General features: G+C 45.5%; 1 protein-coding gene across 3 annotated transcripts; it reads right to left on the bottom strand.

Moving 5' to 3' along the window:
- Window positions 1-9,317: 9,317 nt before the first annotated feature.
- LOC123443718 (NADP-specific glutamate dehydrogenase) lies at window positions 9,318-16,498 on the bottom strand. Of its 3 annotated transcripts, none has more exons than XM_045120217.1 (15): window positions 15,574-16,482; window positions 15,009-15,135; window positions 14,717-14,918; window positions 14,079-14,165; window positions 13,944-14,003; window positions 13,764-13,850; window positions 13,273-13,344; window positions 13,074-13,129; window positions 12,907-12,992; window positions 10,933-11,023; window positions 10,771-10,826; window positions 10,497-10,588; window positions 9,980-10,060; window positions 9,816-9,889; window positions 9,318-9,707 (listed from the first exon to the last, which is right to left on the bottom strand). In XM_045120217.1, the coding sequence occupies exons 1-15, from the start codon at window positions 16,178-16,180 to the stop codon at window positions 9,632-9,634; spliced, it is 1,854 nt and encodes a 617-aa protein (XP_044976152.1). In that variant the 5' UTR covers window positions 16,181-16,482; the 3' UTR covers window positions 9,318-9,631. The 3 variants fall into 3 exon arrangements, 2 of the variants coding, with proteins under 2 accessions (XP_044976152.1, XP_044976151.1); XM_045120216.1 differs by having other exon boundaries at window positions 10,669-10,826; window positions 15,574-16,479; XR_006630797.1 differs by lacking the exon at window positions 9,318-9,707 and having other exon boundaries at window positions 10,502-10,588; window positions 10,669-10,826; window positions 15,574-16,498.
- Window positions 16,499-19,595: the final 3,097 nt, after the last annotated feature.

The following is a 19,595-nucleotide window of genomic DNA, read 5'->3' as shown; positions in this document are numbered from 1 at the left end:
GATAGTTGTGTCGGTTGTGTTTTTAGGGAACGAACTATAGAACAAGCTGAGATCCTATTGAATAACATCTTATGCAATGAGAATGCTTGGACTATTCCCGAACCACCTCCTAAGCCAACTCCGAAGAAAATAGGTATTCTATTCCTTAGTCCTCAAGATATGCAAGAAGCTAAGAAATCTATGCGAGAGAAAGGCATTAAATCTGAAGATGTCAAAAATCTACCACCTATCGAAGAGATCCATGGTCTCGATAACCCGATACAGGTAGTAGAAGTAAATTCTCTGTGTAGGTTTGATGAGAGTGATATTCCTTTTGATAAACCTGCTAGCCTATGCATGGATGAATTTGATAACTTTGTTGCCAAACAACAGAGTTTCAATGATTATGTTAGCAGACAATTGGAACAGAATGATCGTATGCTTAGTCATTTAAGTGCTTGTGTAGACAGAAACGTCAATGATCTTAAGCTTCTGAGTAAACATGCCTCTATGGTTACTACTCAGGTAGAACAAGTACTTAAAGCTCAAAATGACTTGCTCAATGAGTTGAATGAAAATTCCGTTAGAGTCGACACTAGAGGCAGTAGAATGACCCAGGAACCCTTGTATCCTGAGGGTCATCCGAAGAGAACTGAACAAGATTCTCAAGGAGTTAGAACTGATGCACCTAGTCACCTAGAAAGAAGAAGAAAGATGATAGGAACCTGCACGCTAGCAACCCTGCTACACCTGAGAGTCCAAACGATGTCTCTGTCTCTGATGCTGAAACACAATCTGGTGATGAACATGAGCCTAATGATAATATCAATAGTGATGTTCATGAAGATGCTCAACCTAGCAATGATAAGGATGTGGAGATTGAACCTGTTGATCTTGATAACCCACAGCCTAAGAATAAAAGATACAATAAGAATGACTTCGCTGCTAGGAATCATGGTAAAGAAAGGGAACCATGGGTTCAGAAACACATGCCCTTTCCTCCCAAACCATCCAAGAAAAAGGATGATGAGGATTTTGAGCGCTTCGTTGAAATGATCAAACCTGTCTTTCTACAAATGCGTTTGACAGATATGCTCAAAATGTCTCTATATGCTAAGTACATGAAAGATATTGTGACTAATAAGAGGAGGATACCTGAGGTTGAGATTTCCACCATGCTTGCTAATTATACCTTCAAGGGTGGAACTCCTAAGAAACTAGGTGATCCCGGTGTGCCCACTATACCTTGCTCCATTAAAGGCAACTACGTTAGAACTGCGTTATGTGACCTTGGAGCCGGTGTTAGTGTTATGCCTCTCTCTCTATTTATCGTAGACTTGAACTGGATAAGTTGACACCCACTGAAATCTCTCTGCAAATGGCCGACAAATCAACTACTTTCCCTATCGGCATTTGCGAGGATGTGCCTGTTGTGGTTGCTAACGTCACCATCTTAACAGACTTTGTTATCTTGGATATTCCCGAGGACGATGCCATGGCGGTCATCCTCGGAAGGCCCTTTTTAAACACCGCAGGGACTGTTATAGATTTCAACAAAGGCAATGTCACTTTCCATGTCAACGATAATGAGCATACGGTGCACTTTCCGAAGAAACAATATCGAGTACATTGCATCAATGCTATCGAAAAAGCTTCATCGATTCTTATTGGGAGCTTTGAATGCCCTATTCCTCGTGTCAAGATGAAGTATGATTTGCTTATTGGGGAAATCCACATCCACATTGAGGTGACCTAGTGACTATTCGAAAATTCTCCGTTCTCTTTTGCGATTCGAGAAAGTTTTGTCGAGTGTATTTGATCAACCCCATTGACGGATTTCTTTCGATGGCCATGAGATGGATGAATCAAGGAGTCACAAACTTCTATTCCAAGCTTTCACCTTTCGGTTGCTTAGAAGAAAATGATAGATTTAGTTTAGTTTTCCTTGTTTTCTGTTTTAGCGTACGGTAGAAAAGTACCCTAAAAATAAAAGTTCTCCGAACGTCCTGAAAATCAAGTATAATTTTTTCTGGATTTTTTGAAAAATACTGAGATGAAGAGCTTGCCGGGGGCTGCACCAGTGGGCCACAAGCCCTGACAGCGCGGGCATCCCCCCTGGCCGCGCCACCCAGGCTTGCGGGGCCCACAGGCACCCCCTCCACTCATTCTGGCTCTCATCTGGTTCTCCTACCACCAGAAAAAATCATTTCGCAGCTCAAACCCGTGTTCTCGCTCCTCTTGCTGGGATTTTCGATCTCTTTGCTCAAATCATCGTTCTCCGAATTGTTTTGGGGAAATTACTCCTTGGTAAGTGACTCCTCCATTGGTCCAATTAGTTTTTGCTCAAGTGCCTTATACTCCGCGTATTTTTGCTGCCTTGGTGACCATGTTCTTGAGCTTTGCATGCTAATTCTAGCTGGCCCCAAGTAGTTTTGATGCGTAATATGGCCTCTAGGCACTTGTGGGAGTAGTTGCTACTAGTTTAGTTGAGCCTTGTTCACTTTTCCTTTGGGTCACTGAAAATTTCAGAAAGGAAGATGTCCAGGAGAAACTTTCATGGTGGTTTCTCAAGCAAGAGAGGTCCCGTCTTGCGATTCGGGAGCCTCATCCTTACCAACCAAGGGACGCGCAGGTACAACCATGTGAATGGCCTTCTGATGAATTTATGATTGAGGCAGGTTTCAAATATGAGTTTTATGCACTTCTTCACAACATCGGACTCGAAGAATTCATCTCCGATAAATGTGAACAGTATGTTGCTCTCACTGCCTCTTTTGTTCGTAGATTTAAATTTTTAGTTGGTCGTGAGACATCGGTACTATTTGATCTCTGTGATAAATCATATACCATGGATTTGAGGATTTCAATAGAATTTGCAAAATACCTATTTGGGGTAGCCTCAATGATCCTCCTAAATTTTCGGTTAGAGATTTTTGCTCTGGTATTACTGTTGGAGAAACTAGAGACATTACGCAAGCTACCATGGGGAGTATTCATTTTCCTGCCTTGCATTACTTTGCCCTCTTCATAGGCAGATGCATTAATGGCAAGATTGAGCATTGTCACCTCTGCGCACCCGACCTTAGTATCCTTAAGAGCGCAGTGAAGGGTGACAAAAGCTTCAACATGGGAGCTATAATAGCAAGGAGGCTGAATAAGAATGCTAATGAAGGGGATTTCTTTGGTGGGATCTATGCCACTCGCATAGCAAATTTTCTTGGAGTACCCATCCGCGAAGGAGATCCCCCGCCCCATACAGCTTTCCTTGACCGCGTCGCTTTGACACGCTACCAGTTCCTTGAGAGGGATGGCGAATCCCTCCTATACCGTTTGATATTTAACCGGCAGCGTGTTTTCCATATTACCCTTCCTGCTCCTGCCTTCTTTGACTTTCACGTAAAATGGAGATATTACATAACCATAGGAGAGGCACAGGAGTATGAGAGGGGGTCAAAGGCTGCTCGTCTCCGTGAGGCATCTATTCAGGCAATGGCTGCAGCGCTCCCGTATAACCCCATTATGATTTTGGGTTTCGCCAGGACCATCCTTGGGAGTAGACCAACTTAGGCCAAAAGCCTAAGCTTGGGGAAGTACGTGTTCTCACCGACTTTACATTCTTGCTTATCCTTTCACTTTGTTAGCCAGTGTTCACACTTTGCCACTGTATCATCCATGCTAGTTTATTTTCTTTTTCTCATTTTCTTTTCGTGTGTCTGTTCAGTTTGAAGAAAACCCAAAAATATTTTCTTTTCTTCTTTTGCTTGTTGGGAGCTTTCCCGTGTAAATAGTTTTCTTTTTCTTTGGGTCAAGGAAGAAGATATTGGTTACAATGTTTAGTGGCTCTTGCATGCATACCTGTTTAGCTTTTAAAGAGCCATATTACTTTGTCTTCTCCTTTGTGTTTGCCTGCAGATTCCAGCTTTAGTCCAATGCACGAGCACGCTTATTATTGTTCACATCGTTCAGTCGTGCAAGTGAAAGGCAATAATGACGATATATGATGAAGTGACTGAGCCTGGAAAAGCTGGTATGAACTCGATCTATTTTGTTTTTGTAAATATGACTAGCTCATCATGCCTGATTCAGCTTTGTTGTGAGAGAAACATGTTTGCAATGACAACTTAGAGATCATAGTTTCTGATGCCATGCTTACTTAGCTAGTAGCTTATAATGGTTTGTCTTGGATGCCCACATGAATGTTGAGATGACTATGATGTAGTATGATAGGATGGTATCCTCCTTTGAATGATTCAAGTGGCTTGACTTGGCGCATGTTCACGCATGTAGTTGAAACAAAATCAACATAGCCTCTATGATACTCATGTTCATGGTGATTTATGTCCTACTCATGCTTGCACTCAATGTTAGTTATTCTCAATGCATTTTGATGACTGTTGTCGCTCTCTAGTTGGTTGCTTCCCAGCCTTTTGCTAGCCTTCACTTGTACTAAGCGGGAATACTGCTTGTGCATCCACCTCCATAAACCCAAAGTTGTGCCATATGAGTCCACCATACCTACCTATATGCGGTATCTACCTGCCGTTCCAAGTAAATTTGCATGTGCCACTCTCTAAACCTTCAAGAAATAATCTGTTTTGCATGCCCGAACCGCTCATGTGGTGACAGGGGGCTATTGGTATCTTCCATGCTAGGCGTGTTATCCTCGATATGTGTTTATTCACTATCATTCACGAGAAAGGGGCCGGTAATTGGAATTCCTAGTTCCATGCTCAAATCGAAAAGATAATTGCAAACAAAACTCCCCCAGGATTGATGTTGGTATGGACGGTACCCGATGATTCGGCTAGCCGTGGAGTGTGATTGATTGGTGGTGGGGGAGTCAAAACTTTACTTTTCTGTTTGGGAACCGCCAATAGCATGTGTAGCGTGGAAGATGTTGAGAACTCTTAGTCATTGCGTTGACAATGAAAGCATGCCACCCAAAATTATTATCTCTGTTTTAAAAGCTTGAGCTCTAGCACCTCTGCAAATCAATGCTTCCCTCTGCGAAGGGCCTGTCTATTTATGTTCCTGTTGAGTCATCCTCCTCTTACAAAAGCACCAATTAGAGAGCACCTCTGTCATTTTTATGTTTTGCTTTTAACTGTGTTGAGTATGACTGTGACTGGATCTTCATTGCCCTGAATTACAATGTTTAGACAGCCCTTGGTCTTTGAAGGTGCTCTGCATTTATGTTTTGCGGTCTCAGAAAGAGCTAGCGAGATACCACCTATTTGTACTGCTTCATGTTGTTTTGATTGAAGTGTTGACATTTGAGGCTTATTATTATTTGCTCGCTAGTTGATTATGCCATTGATATGAGTTTACCGTGAGACCTAGATGTCATTTGCTTATGTGGTTTACTTGTGATCATGCTGGAATTCTGGTTATGAGTTAGACATAGTTGCAACAACAAGATTAAACAGAGTTCGTCAAAGTTTTTCTTTTGTCTCTTTCAGGTTGTCAACTGAATTGCTTGAGGACAAGCAAGGCTTTAAGCTTGGGGGAGTTGATACGTCTCCGTCGTATCTACTTTTCCGAACTCTTTTGCCCTTGTTTTGGACTCTAATTTGCATGATTTGAATGGAACTAACCCGGACTAACGATGTTTTCAGCAGAATTGCCATGGTGTTGTTTTTGTGCAGAAATAGAAGTTCTCGGAATGTCCTGAAAATTTACACCGAATTTTTCTGCAATTAATGAAAATACCTACGCAAAGATCCACCGGAGGGGGTGAACCAGTGGGCCACAAGCCCACAGGCCGCGGCCACCCCCCCCCTGGTCGCGTCGTGAGGGCTTGTGGGGCCCACGTGGCGCCACCGCCTCCAAACTCAGCTCTATTTATTCCGTCTCGCCCGGAAAAAAATCACAGACAAGGATTCATCGCGTTTTACAATACGGAGGCGCCGCCACCTCCTGTTTTTCATCTGGAGGGCAGATGTGGAGTCCGTTATGGGCTCCGAAGAGGGGAAATCGTCTCCATCGTCATCATCAACCTTCCTCCATCGACAATTCCATGATGCTCTTCACCGTTCGTGAGTAATCTCATCGTAGGCTTGCTGGACGGTGATGAGTTGGATGAGATCTATCATGTAATCGAGTTAGTTTTGACGGGGATTGATCCCTAGTATCCACTATGTTCTGAGATTGATGTTGCTACTACTTTGCCATGCTTAATGCTTGTCACTAGGGCCCGAGTGCCATGATTTCAGATCTGAACCTATTATGCTTTCGACAATATATGTGTGTTTTAGATCCTATCTTGCAAGTTGTAGTCGCCTACTATGTGTTATGACCCGGCAACCCCGGAGTGACAATAGCCGGAACCACTCCCAGAGATGACCATAGTATGAGGAGTTCATGTATTCACCAAGTGTTAATGCGTTGGTTCGGTTCTTTATTAAAAGGAGAACCTTAATATCCCGTAGTTTCCATTAGGACCCCGCTGCCACGGGAGGGATGGACAATAGATGTCATGCAAGTTCTTTTCCCTAAGCACGTATGACTACATACGGAATACATGCCTACATTAGATTGACGAACGGGAGCTAGTTATATATCTCTCTGTGTTATAGTTGTTACATGATAAATCACATCCGGCATACTCATCCATCACCGATCCACTGCCTACGAGTCTTTTACTACTGGTCCTTGCTACGTTACTTTGCTGCTACTCCTGTCGCTACTGCTGTTACTCTGATGTTACTACTGTTGCTGCTACTGCTGTCACTACTGTTGTTCCTTGCTGCTGCTGTCACTACTACTGTTACTTTGTTGTTACTTGTTGCAAGACTTTTCTGGAGAAGTTGCCGGGGAAAAATAGTTCCCCGTCCACTTGCTATTTACTGGCACCATTGATACAACAAGTTAGGAATAGTCTGTCGTCAACAGATCTTTTTCTGACACCGTTGCTATCATACCACTTTGCTACTGATACTTTGCTTGCAGACACTAATCTTTCAGGTGTGGTTGAAATTGACAAACTCAGTTGCTAATACTTGAGAATATTCTTTCGCTTCCCCTTGTGTTGAATCAATAAATTTGGGTTGAATGCTCTACCCTCGAAAACTATTGCGATCCCCTACACTTGTGGGTTATCACCACGCCGGCGTGCTGTCGGATAATTCAGCTACCTCTTCATCTCTCTTGCTGGATCAAGAAGGCGGAGATCGTCATCGAGCTGCATGTGTGTTGAACGTAGAGGTGTCGTCCGTTCGGCGCTAGATCGGGATGGATCGTGATGGGATCGCGGGACGGTTTGTGATGAGATCGTGAGACGGACTACGATTTGGATGGCGAAGATGTTCGACTACATCAACCGCGTTATATATGCTTCCACCTAGCGAACTACAAGGGTATGTAGATGCACTCTCCCCTCTCGTAGATGATCATCACCATGGATAGGTCTTGCGTGTGCATAGGAAAATTTTTGGTTCTCATGCAACGTTCCCCAACATTCAGACCTGAATCTTTTATGTTTTCACCAATATATTTGTGTTCTGGATCCTACCATGCAAGTTATATGCACCTATTAAGTGTTATGATGTGCATACCCCAAGGTGACAATAATTGGGATTATTTCCGGTGATGACCGTAGTTTGAGCAGTTCATGTATTCACTATGTGTTAATGCTTTGTTCTGGTTCTCTATTAAAAGGAGGCCTTGATATCCCTTAGTTTCCTTATGGACGTCGCTGTCACGGGAGGGTAGGACAAAAGATGACATGCAAGTTCTTTTCCATAAGCATGTATGACTATATATGAAATACATGCCTACATTATATTGAAGAATTGGAGTTGGTTCTGTGTCGCCCTAGGTTATGACTGTTAGATGATGAATATTATCCAAGGTTATCACCGATCCAATGCATATGAGCTTTTCACATATTGAGCGTTGCTAAGTTACTACTGTTGCTTCTACTGTTACAGTTGCTATAAAAATGCTATTGTTATCGCTACCGTTACTATTGCTATCAAACTATCATACTATTGTGCTACTGATCACTCTGTTGCAGATATTTAGTCTTCGGGTGTGGTTGAATTGACAACTCAACTGCTAATACTAGCAAATATTCTTTGGCTCCCCTTCTGTCGAATCAATAAATTTGGGTTGAATACTCTATCCTCAAAAACTGTTGCGATCCCCTATACTTGTGGGTTATGAGTATCATATGTCCATAAGGCTAACCACCTCCTCATCATGCCTCGTGGTACTAAAACTGCACGTCATGTAGTTAGTTTTAGTTCTATTAGGTCTAAAACCTTTTGATTTTAGAGTTTGTCTCCATAGCTCTAACTTTCTATTAATCCCCGTCCGACTGTCATCGACTAGCATCACATCATCCTCAAAGAGACGGCACCATGGGATATCTCCTTGTATATCCGGTGTGACATCATCCGTTACCAAAGCAAAAAAACAAGGGCTCAAGGCTGACCCTCGGTGCAGTCTTGTTTCAACCAAAAAGACATTTGTGTCGACATTAATTGTTCAAATACTTGTCACAATATTATCGTACATGTTCTTGACGATGGTAATATACTTTGTTGGGACTTTGTCTTTCTTCAAGGCCTACCACATTGACATTCCATGGTATGTTATCGTAGACCTTCTCTAAATCAATGAACACCATGTCGTATTCATGTCGTTCTTTTGCTCCATGTATCTCTTCATAAGTTATTGCACCAAAAAAGGCTTCCATGGTCGACTTCCCACGCATGAAACCAAACTGGTTATTGATCACACTTCTCATTTTTCTTAAATGTTGATTAATGACTCCCCCATAACTTTATTATAGGGTTCATCAATTTAATTTCATAGTAATTAGTACAACTTTAAACATCTTTCTTGTTCTTGAATATTGATACTAATATGCTTCGCCTTCACTCTTCCATCATCTTGTTTCCTCAAAAAATGAAATTGAAAATTTTAATTAGACATACTATCGCTATGTCCTCAAAGCCTCTCCACTTCTCAATATCGCTATGTGCCCAAAGCCTCTCCACTTCTCAATAGGAATACAGTCATAGCCCATCGCCTTGACTTTGTTCATCATTTTAAGTAGCCTTGCCTACTTTCATTCTTTTAAAAAAGCACCCTGACCTCATATTCCTGGATTCATCGCACAAAACATTTTTCCGTATCATCAAAAGTCATCCAGCTCAACGATAGAGCTCTCATTCTCTCCATTGAAGAGTTTGTCAAGGTACGGCCGTCATTTATGCTTACTCCTCGTCCTCCATCAAGAATTGACCTACTCTGTCCTTGATGCACTTGACTTGTCATATAAGGCATATACTACTAACAATTAAACCTAATACCATCAATATTTGGTAGTAGAATTCGCACACACAAAATACTTCCTTCTTCAAGCATTGATGTTGGCAGTAATGAATAAATACATGGGGGATCTACCACTGGAAGCCCTTCTATACTCTAAATAGATCTAAGCTTTTCCTTCATACCAGAGGAAATCTTTGACAAGGCCTAAACATAGAATTGAACTGTGAGGGAGGCTACCAATAAACGTAAAATGGTGATCTGTGAGGGAGGCTACCAATAAACGTCGAACAGCTGCAGCAACCACAGTTTCCAACGGGAGATCATGGCTGCAGGGATGTCAAATTCTGCTTCTTGACAGAACAAAAACGCTTAACTACACACATCCTTGATCAGTCATGGCTTGTGCAATGTTCAGAAAGGCAGATATGTTTGCACCATGCACCAAAGACCTGTAGAGAGAGAGAGAGAGAGAGAGAGAGAGTCCTTGATCAGCTTCTAGAGTGAAGCCCGGTGGAGGCAAATGGACAAGATATCATCAGGAATGCAAGGAAACTAACTCTGGGTTCTCTTTCAGGATACCATATTCTTGAGCAGCTTTCATCGACCTGTCATATGTTTGCTTTACTGCCTCCTGTTTTAACCAAAAGAAGAAACGTAGTAGGGCTTCATATTACGACATATGGAAGGGTAGCCACCAATGGGCAGAAGCAGCAGCTTATACCTGTATTTTGTTCTCGAAATCCTCTACTGACCACTGCATTAAACTGAACTCTGGATTCAGTTCAAGTTCACCGACCGCTACCTGTTTGTTATTCAAGCGAAACAAAAAACATGAACATGTTGGGGAGTAGTGTGAGTCTAATGGTTTACTGTCGGGAGCATATGTATGACGATCGGAATCCATTGTGGTGTTCATTAAAGTAGTGTTTGAAATCTAGGTGCTCAGTGCAAAATACAGCAACCATAATTGGGAAAGTGCTGAGCTTCAAAATTTTGGAAAAGCCCATGAGAATCAGTAAAGATTCTGGTGCAGATCGAAATTAAGTTGTTAACAGTTGGAGCACATACACTTAAAAATAAACCACAGTATCCTTAACGAATAAAGTTAAGTTTTGATCTCCCTTAAAGTCGTAAACTTTTCTAAGTGGGTTGTACTGAACAACACCTCATTCTTCTATGAATTATATTGTTTCAGAACAATAAAATGATTGGCAAGAACAAAGAAAACAGTGAATTACCCCACCAGCAGCAGTTGCCTTTGCTGGAGCAACATGGACTTTGGCCTTTCTTAGGATATCAACTGCTTGACCAGTGCATGGCATGTTTGAACCTGCAATTAACAAACACAATTAATCTGCAAAGGATAAACACTGAGAAGGCAACCAAAAGACACAATTCAAGACATCATACATTCTACAAGAACACGGCAACCAGAGCTAATTATTGAAAGAGCCTCCCCCTGGTCAATCTCATTTTGTGATGCACAAGGGAATGCAATATCACACTGCTCACCCCATGGCTTAGCATCATTTATATATTTGGCACGTGGAAATGTTTTCAAGTACTCCCTGTTTGGTAAAATGGAAAGTGGCATCTCAAAAGCTCAACATTTACAAACTAAAAATACAGGAAAGGCAAATGCTTTTCGGGGAAAAATATAAGGCAAATACCCACTTGAGGCTCCTTTGCTGTGCCTTAATATTCCTTATAAGTGTATATTTCACATAATCAAACCCGTCTCCATCAAATAGATAGCCTTCTGAATCTGCAAGAATTGAGATACTTAGGTTCCATGGTCAGGACTGATATTGCTAATGTAAATGTACAACAATAATCTTTTGATGGCGATGAAGGTTTCCAGAGTTCAACCACTGGTTTGGTAAGAGATATTTCATTAACAAAACCAACAGAAACCTTTAAAGTCCTGAAAGCCTATTGTAAGAATGTGTAACCAAGGTGTTAGGAAGCACACAGCCAAAAAAATACCCGCTAAATAAACCGTATCACAATAGAACAAGGAAAGAAGAGCACCCCGCATCACCCAGCCTAGGGCGACTCTTGCGTTCCCAGGAAACCTAGCGCCGCCGACCCCTATTCCCTCCCCTCCAGCCACGCCGCCGCCGACCCCTATTCCCTTCCCGCCCCCCGTGCCACCATCGGAGGAGGCCACCAGCGAAGCCCGTGCGGCTGACGGCGGCGGCGAGGCCTCTTCTCGCCACGACGCCCGGGCTGTTGGGCGGTAGCTCTGTGGCTGCGGTCGGGGCGCGGTCAGTCAAGATGGCCCAGCAGTTGGCAGACGGTCTCGGCATCCGGTGGCGGGGCGTGAGCGGCATAACGATGGCGTGCTGGTGGGTGGCCAACGGTCGTCTTCGCCCGGCCGTGACTGATCTGGATCGGGCATCTTCACTCCTCCCCGCTCGGTGTGCTATACGGATCTTGGTCACAAGAATTGCCGGTCCTCGATGCAGATGGAGCTGGAGGTGGGGATTCAGATCAGAGAAATCCCTAACTAGCATCGGTCGGCCGCGATGGCGGCAATGCCCGAGGGCGCCGTTTGTTCTCCATGGAGACGTTCATCAGATCTGCTTCCGCATCCATCACGCCGTTTGCCTCCCGAGTGAAAGCCATACTGTGGTGGGCAGTGAGGGCGCCTTCAGCGCCGTTCCCTTCTTTAAGGCGCTGCCTTGGGAGATAGCTGGCAGGTGAACACCGTTGGGTTGGCGTTGGCGGCGATCTGGATCAGGAGGTGTTGTGTGGCCTCTACCGCATTGGCGATGGTGGGTCTCAACGGCGTGGTGCAGAGGGGCTCGGCGATGGACGTGTGTTGATGGACGCGCGTAGGGTGGTGGCCTTGTCTGACGTCGTGGTGGCGTTGACAACAATTGGGCCTGGCAAGGTCAATGCGTGGATCGCTCCTGAAGTTGGGACGGTGGAAGATGGCGGCGGCGGATTCTGGAGTGTGCACATACAATGCACGCTTAGGATCTGCTAGACCGGTTGGTGATCTCGAGTCGCCATGGGGTGGCTTGGTGAGGCCGACGGATTACATGGTGTGCGTTGATGCATGCTCAGGGCACATCATCGAGCTAGTAGGTGTAGTAACATATATCGCCATGAAGGTGGCTTTGCGTTGATCCATGTATTTGGTTTTGTCAGTCTCTATTGATATAATATACTCCCTCCGTTCCTAAATATAAGTCTTTTTAGAGATTCCACTAGTGACTACATACGGAGCAAAATGAGTGAATCTACACTCTAAAATATGTCCATATACATCCGTATGTAGTCCGCTAGTGAAACCTCTAAAAAGACTTATATTTAGAAACGGAGGTAGTAATAAAGATGGTTGTGGGCATCGCTCGATGCAAAGGTCGGCGGTTATCCTCCTTTCCGAAAAGAAAAGGAAAAAAGAAGAATGCGTAACTACATGCCCCTTGAGAGTTACAGTCGATGCCCTATATCAACCATGTTCGATGGGAAGTAGTAATAATAATGTGAACTATTGTGGGTCTTGGGGATATGCATTTACTTAAGACAAATAATCAATTCACCAAATTCTAGCAGACTTTTGATTATGCTCCTGCCCACCAATGTACCTCATGATATTTCCTGTTTAAGTAATTCACCTTGAGCTTTAAATCTGCGTACCCGAGACTGTAACAGGAATAGCTTCACACGACAGAAGCTTTTCCAAGACATGCATTGCTATCTTTCCGGAACCACTTATCGCACATCTGCACAAATTACACACATTAGAAAGCTGTCAAATCGATAAATTACAATACCAGTAAAACAAATGGATCTCTGTCAACAACCTTAATCCTTTGAGCTCCTTGTTCATATCAGCAAGTACAACACGTGCAAAAAATACCTGCAACAAGTTATGCAATATTTGTTTTAATAGAAAAAAATTATCAGCACATGTGGCAAAAGTATTACTTTGTGAAAGAACTGTGCCACGTGAAAAGATATGGACTAGTTGTGCTCAAAAGAGGAGTTAAGATACCACTTTACCAGCCCGTATCCAGTAGCTTCTGTTCTAAAACTAGAACCAGACCAGAAGATCTTAGGCCCTGTAAAATTTCCCTGCATAAGAAGTCAAGAACAGCAATGAAATCTACAGAAAAGAGAAAAGATATTTGAACAAAAGAACTGAAAGTAGAAACCAAATGAAACAGTCTTCAAGTAGACTAAAGGGACTAGTAGAACCAAGAGACAAGTTCAGCATTAGGACAGGAAGACCTTTTCTCAGAGAATGTAATGAGTACAAATACACTAACACTTCATGGAACAAATTCTTAGTCAGACATCTATAATGAGAATATAGTATTATCCAGTAGAGGACTATAAATTCAAAAGCAACTTTAAAAAGATGTCCCGATATTCTAAATAGGGAAGGGGAATGCTTTAGATAAATTCTTAGTGAGTAACAACAGCAAGAACGACACCTAAAGAGGATCATCATAAACATTATTTTGTGTAACATGTATGGTACTATGGTGTACCTGAAAATGACCAGAAAGGCGTCTGTACTGCCCAAAAAGGAAACCCATTTCCCTTGGACCAACACCAACATCTTCAGCAGGAAAATCCTACAGCAGAAACTGAAGCATGAATTTCCGCCACTCTAATTTAGAAGTAAATGGCAAATTCTGAACGAATGCACATAATACAATGCGAGGTACCTGATCAGGGCCCAAGTATCTATACAGCTCATCCATAAAACTTTGACAAAAGCGCATTACCTGGCATTGAAAAATATCCATATTTATATGCAGTAAATAATGTTGCCCAGAGGAAATAAAATACAACACGAATACCTCAACTTCACTTTTACCCTTTGGATCAAAATCACTCCCTCCAGCAGCACCTCCAAGTTTATATAGTGACAGAGCATTCTTCAGAGTCTGCACAAAGGGAAATTGCTTAGAATGGTACATTGAATTCTCATGTAAGATTGCAAGTTTGACATCCATTGAAAATAACCCTCTCAGTTTAGTGCTCGCTTCTCAATACCAATACGTGCTAATAGATTACCAAATCGTCGTATAGCACTGCAAGCACCCAAAATTTATACAACTTGACTCTATTTGCACACTATTAGACATTTATGTGCTCGTGGTAGAAGTAAACGCAGTGCAAATTCCCACCATCTGCACTCCACGCAAATCCCCATCGTATGCACACAAAATAAAATGAAGACTTTCTTACAAAACATGTCATTGGCTTTACAATCTAGTATGAAATAAGGGGGGGGGGGGGGGGGGGGGTCATTACAATATGCATCAAAGCTAACGTTACTTGTAGGTGCATTACTGCATTATATCAATTTTTACAATAACTGAATCAAAGGTAGTCTGATACAAAAGCAGAAAAACAGATGGTACAAAATGAAGAACAGGTTGTAGCAGCAGGTTTGTTTACATGAAAAATGCTTGTCGGACAAGTATGCTAATACCTGCTCAAAAGCTAGAAACTTTGCCACACTTAAGTTCATCGAAGGGTGGAAACGGAGACCACCTCTGCATGGACCTAAAGCCTGACTGAACTGCACACGGAAACCTCGATTGACATGAACTTCACCTCTGTCATCAACCCATGGCACTCTAAAGATAAAACATCTCTCAGGTTCTAATAAACGCTCCAATATCTGAACATATCTGAAAAATCAACATCAGAAATCATGTTATACTTGAGGACATACTGTTCCTCGGGAAGGGGAGAGGAAGAGGGAGGGAGAGAGAGCTAACTGTGAGTTCTTCACCAAAACTGGTTCTATAGAATGAACCACCTCCTGTATAGACTGTATAAATTCAGCTTCATGAGGGTCCTTCTTGAAGAGAGATTCAAGTATTGAAGCTGCTGTTTTCGACAAAGCTGAAATGGGAAATGAAAATTAAGATAAGTACACCTTTTAAACCGTTTCAGTTTGATATAAAACGGAGTGCGTCGAAAAGCTTCCAGAATTAGGTATACGTAGTTAGTAACTGTTGAGCGGAAGATTGGATTACTGGAACGTAGACCTATCTATTTGTTTGCTTTAGGCTATGTTTCATTTCCTCGAATCTAACACGAAAGCACTGCCAACTGTGTACCGTTGGCATGGGATCATCAAACTAACAAAAATTAAAAGTTCTTACTACGACTACACCTAAACATATTATAAAACATTATGACATAAAACTAGATACCAAAAAGCAAAAATCAAACTATACTTGTTAATAAGCAAGAACTTGGTATACATTTCCTAACCCCTTGAAACATCGACACACAAACCCACTGCATAACCGCGGGAGGTCAGACCACACCACCAACCTTTGACATAAACCGGCCTCTCTATTTCAGGAGTTTGCAGTTGCACCTTCTCCTTGGAGGCTGACTGCAGTCGGAGCGCCTCCTTATGCAGCAAGCTATTGTTGTGCTCCTCCAGCGCACTCATCTGCATGTTCCTGCTCCCCTCGTTCCCATAGGGGTTCCGGCGATGCTTGCGGCCATACTCCTTGCAGACAGTGCAGAAGATTCTGCTGGTGTTGTCGTGCACGGCCACATAGGCCCACTTGTATGTGTCTGCCCACTCATCCCGCCATTTCTTGACCACCTTCTTCTTCTTCTTGGTATGCGAAGACAGCCTCGGCATCCCCGCCCGTTCCTCTGCTTGCGGTGGCGTGGGCTGCGGTTGGCCGTCCACTCCGCCAGGCTGCGAGCACGGGATGAGGAAGCTCTTGTGGTCATCCGCTGTGACGATGGGGTCTTGAGGGTGGTGGGAGGTCACGCCCTCGAGTGCGGCGCCGGAGAAAGTGGGATCTTCACACTGGTCGATCTCGAGGTCGATCTCCTCACCGATGCCGCGCACCGACAGGTGGTGCTGCTGGTGTCGCTGATGCTGCCGTAGCAGATTGATCTCGTCCATGGACGAGTTCATGTGTACACGCGGTGCGACATGCGGAGGAGCAGTGCACCAGCCAGCGCCGAGTAAATCCGACTCTGTTAGGCGCGGCCAAATGGGGGATTTGGCTCTAGGGTTTGAGGAATTGGGCGCCGCGGAGCCGGCGCCAGCGATGGCGGTGGCTGAGATCGAGGGATGTGTCGATCTGGCGCGCGGAGAACGGGAGCAAGGGGCTTCGGCGGCGGCGAGACTGCGAGGGCGGGGAGACACTGCCGCGCCCCGCGGTGGCTGCTGCTTGGTCGCGTTTTCGGACAAGGCGGAGAAAGGTTGGGCGTCTAATTCTTGGTGGACGGCTGAGATCGTTGTTGTCGACCGACACAGTTGGCAAGCACCGAGGCGTTAGAGCATCACTGGTAGTATCCTTAAATCCTCAAACTTTAAGTATTGAAAATTAACATTTTTTTTATAGTTTTAAGGGTTAAAAAAAAACTAAAAATGGTTGGATTTAAGGGTTCTAGTCTTTACCGCAACCCCAACTCTTAAAAGTGTCATTTGACATATCATAATTTTCATCATCTCAATAACGGTTTGAAGAAAATAATAATCATTCTAGTTATTATTACAACACCGAATAGTACTTTCAAACACATAATAATCATTCAAATTATTACAACAATGTTTTCAAGCAAATTACAATAATTGTTCAATCAAATAGGACATATAAAAGTAAACAAAGATAGATCATGGGCCTTGGCGCCGCCCAGCCAACTGCAACTCGTGCTCTACTAGATCATCTCGGAGCTGACCATGAGTGTTTGCATCCTCAATGTGACGACGTGCTTGAAGAAAAGCTTGTAAGCGACAAGGGTTTCTTTAAGGTTGCACACGGGTATCAACATTGTTATAGAAACAAGGCAGTTTTAACCCTCACTCATCCTCGAGGATCATGTTGTGTAGAATCACACAACATTTTATGATGTTCTCCAAGGTTTTTTGTCCCAAAAACGAGTTGGACCCTGAACTATGGCAAACCTTGCTTGCAAAACACCGAAAGCTCTCTCGATATCCTTGCGGGCTGCCTCTTATGCCTTGGTGAAATGATCCTCTTTTCTGGTTAAGGGCACCCCATTCTTCTCCTTGATGGACTTCACAAGAGTTGCCCAATCGGGGTAAATTCCATCGGTGAAGATTTCACAAGAGTTGGCCAATCACAAGAGTTGTATCTTGTCCAATGCGAAGATACTCGTCGGTATAGTCCGCGGGTGTGCCATAGGCGAGCATCCGCATTGCAGCCGATATCTTTTGGTACCCGCTAAACCCCATTATACCGGCGGTGGATCTATGACGCTTGAAGTAATCTGAGGCGGCCTCATAATTGGTGACAATCTTCACAAACAAACTACGACGCATTATGTACCTTCTTCGAAAGAGGCGAGGTGGGTATGTCGGTACCTCCGGGAAGTAGTCTTGCATTAAATGCTCGTGTCCGAGACCGCGGTTCCGGTAGATGGTGACTCGCCCCATGTTCGACCCTCTCCTCTGATCCATCAGCTTCGCGTGGTCTTCAAACTCTTGCACGTCGAGGAGGAGGCCCATCATCCCAATGTCATCATCTTGAAGCAACTCCTCAATGTCCGAATCGTTTGATGACGACCAACCGGAATCATCGGACAACACCTCCATCTACACAACACAAAACAAAAATTTGTGAGTGCTAACAATGAATCAAAAAGGAAAAAATAAACAAAAAATAGAAAAAATGCATACATGCGGGTCGGCGAGGAGAGCTCGGGGCAACGCGGGGGCGGGAGGCGGAGGGCGGAGGGTGCGGGGGCGGGCCGACCTCTTGCTGAGGGAGGCAGAGGGCACGGACGCCTCGGGCCGGCCTGCTGCGGGCGAAGGGCGGGAGGCGGATGGCGGGATGCGAGCGGGAGGAGGTGGAGTGTGCGGGCGGCGGCCGGGGGCGGGGAGGGCGAGGGCGAGCGGGAGGAGGTGGAGGCGGCCGGACTGCTGCGGGCGGCGGACGGGGAGGTCGAGGGGAGGAGAGGCGGTCGGCCTGCTATGGGCAGCGGCCGGGGGCGGGGCGGGCTCGGACGGGAGGAGAGGCGGCCGGGGGCCGAGACGACGGTGGTGGCTCGGGAGGTGGAGGGGAGGCGATTGGGGGGTGGGATGGCGGCGACGAATGGAGAGGAGGCCGGCGACGGCTCGGGTGGGCGCGGGAGGGAGTTGGGATGGGAAATTTCCCTCCCGCACTCGGTTGGCTCGCAAGTGAGGGTTGGGGTAGATTTTGCTCCCCAATCCTCACTTGTACAGGTTGGGAGAGGGTTTGAAGGTCGGATCCTCAAATTTTTTTGAGGGTTTGAGGGTTAAGGGGCTCTAGTCTACGCGTTTTTTTGCTCGTAAACTATAAAAAACAGTTATTTTTAAGGATTTGAGGGTTTGAGTGTACTACTAGAGATGCTCTTAGAGCATCACTAGTAGACAGTAGTGTCCTTAAATCCTTAAATCCTTAAAATTAACCATTTTTTACGGGTTGAAACGAAAAAAAGACAAAGAATAGAACTCCTAAACCCCTAAAAAAATTAAGTATTGGACCCCGGGTTGCCCTCCCAATCTCTAAAAGTGAGGATTGGAGAGGGGAACCCACCCCCAGTCCGCACTCCTCCCGGTCAACGCGCGGGAGGGAAATTTCCCCGCGTCCCCGCCTCCCGCCGCCCGCCTCCTTGTTGTCGTCGGCCGTTGCACGCCATGCAGGCCTCGCCCGCCTCCTCCCTCGCCCCGCCCGCCTCCTCCCTTCCTCCGCCCGTCGCCCCGCCCCCGGCCTCGGCCCCGGCGACGCCCGCGCCGGCCCAGCGGTCGGCCGTCCTGAGCTAGGCGCAGGGTGGCGTCGGTGGTGGCCGCCACCCACGTCGGTGCCAAGAGGCGGCGTGCTGGCCAGCACGTCGTCCACCCCCAGCCCATCCCGGCCGCCGCCTCCGTCGTCCCGCCCACCACCTCCCTAGCCCTGCCCGCCTCCTCCCTTGCCCCGCCGCAGCCGCCCGCCACCTCCCTAGCCCCGCCCGCCTCCTCCCTCGCCCCGCCGCAGCCGCCCGCCACCAAGGGCCGAAAGAAGAAGCCCTCCCTTGGGACGAAGGGGGCAGCGGCCACCAAGGTCGTCGCGGGAGGGGTCAAGGTGAAGAGGACCACCTCGAGGAAGAAGCCGACGCCCGCGCCCACCCCGGCCGCCGCCCCTCCGCCCGTCGTGCACGAGCTGCTCGACGGAATGCCCGCCCCGCCAACGTCGTTCATGGGGCTTCTCGAAGATGCGGAGGTGGACATTGGGGCTCCTCCTCTCGAACCCTTTGGGTTTGGTGATGACTTGGAGGAAGAGGGTGATGAGGAGGAGGAAGGGGAAGATGAGTAGGAGGTGACCGAGATAGAGGAGGAGGCGTTCGCCGCTGTTGGAAAACCC

This window comes from Hordeum vulgare, chromosome 3H (assembly GCF_904849725.1).
Source record: "Hordeum vulgare subsp. vulgare chromosome 3H, MorexV3_pseudomolecules_assembly, whole genome shotgun sequence".
Classification (NCBI taxonomy): Eukaryota; Viridiplantae; Streptophyta; class Magnoliopsida; order Poales; family Poaceae; genus Hordeum; species Hordeum vulgare.
This window is presented reverse-complemented; position numbering and strand designations above follow the sequence as displayed.

What these genes read in the sequence shown, in the direction of transcription:
- LOC123443718 (XM_045120216.1), bottom strand. Translation starts at nt 16,180, where the DNA reads ATGAACTCGTCCATGGACGAGATCAATCTGCTACGGCAGCATCAGCGA. An exon ending in TATTCCTGTTACAGTCTCGG is followed by an intron (nt 11,024 to 12,906) that starts GTACGCAGATTT and finishes CAATTCTTGCAG; the next exon opens with ATTCAGAAGGCTATCTATTT. An exon ending in TTGCCGTGTTCTTGTAGAAT is followed by an intron (nt 10,589 to 10,668) that starts GTATGATGTCTT and finishes TGTTAATTGCAG; the next exon opens with GTTCAAACATGCCATGCACT.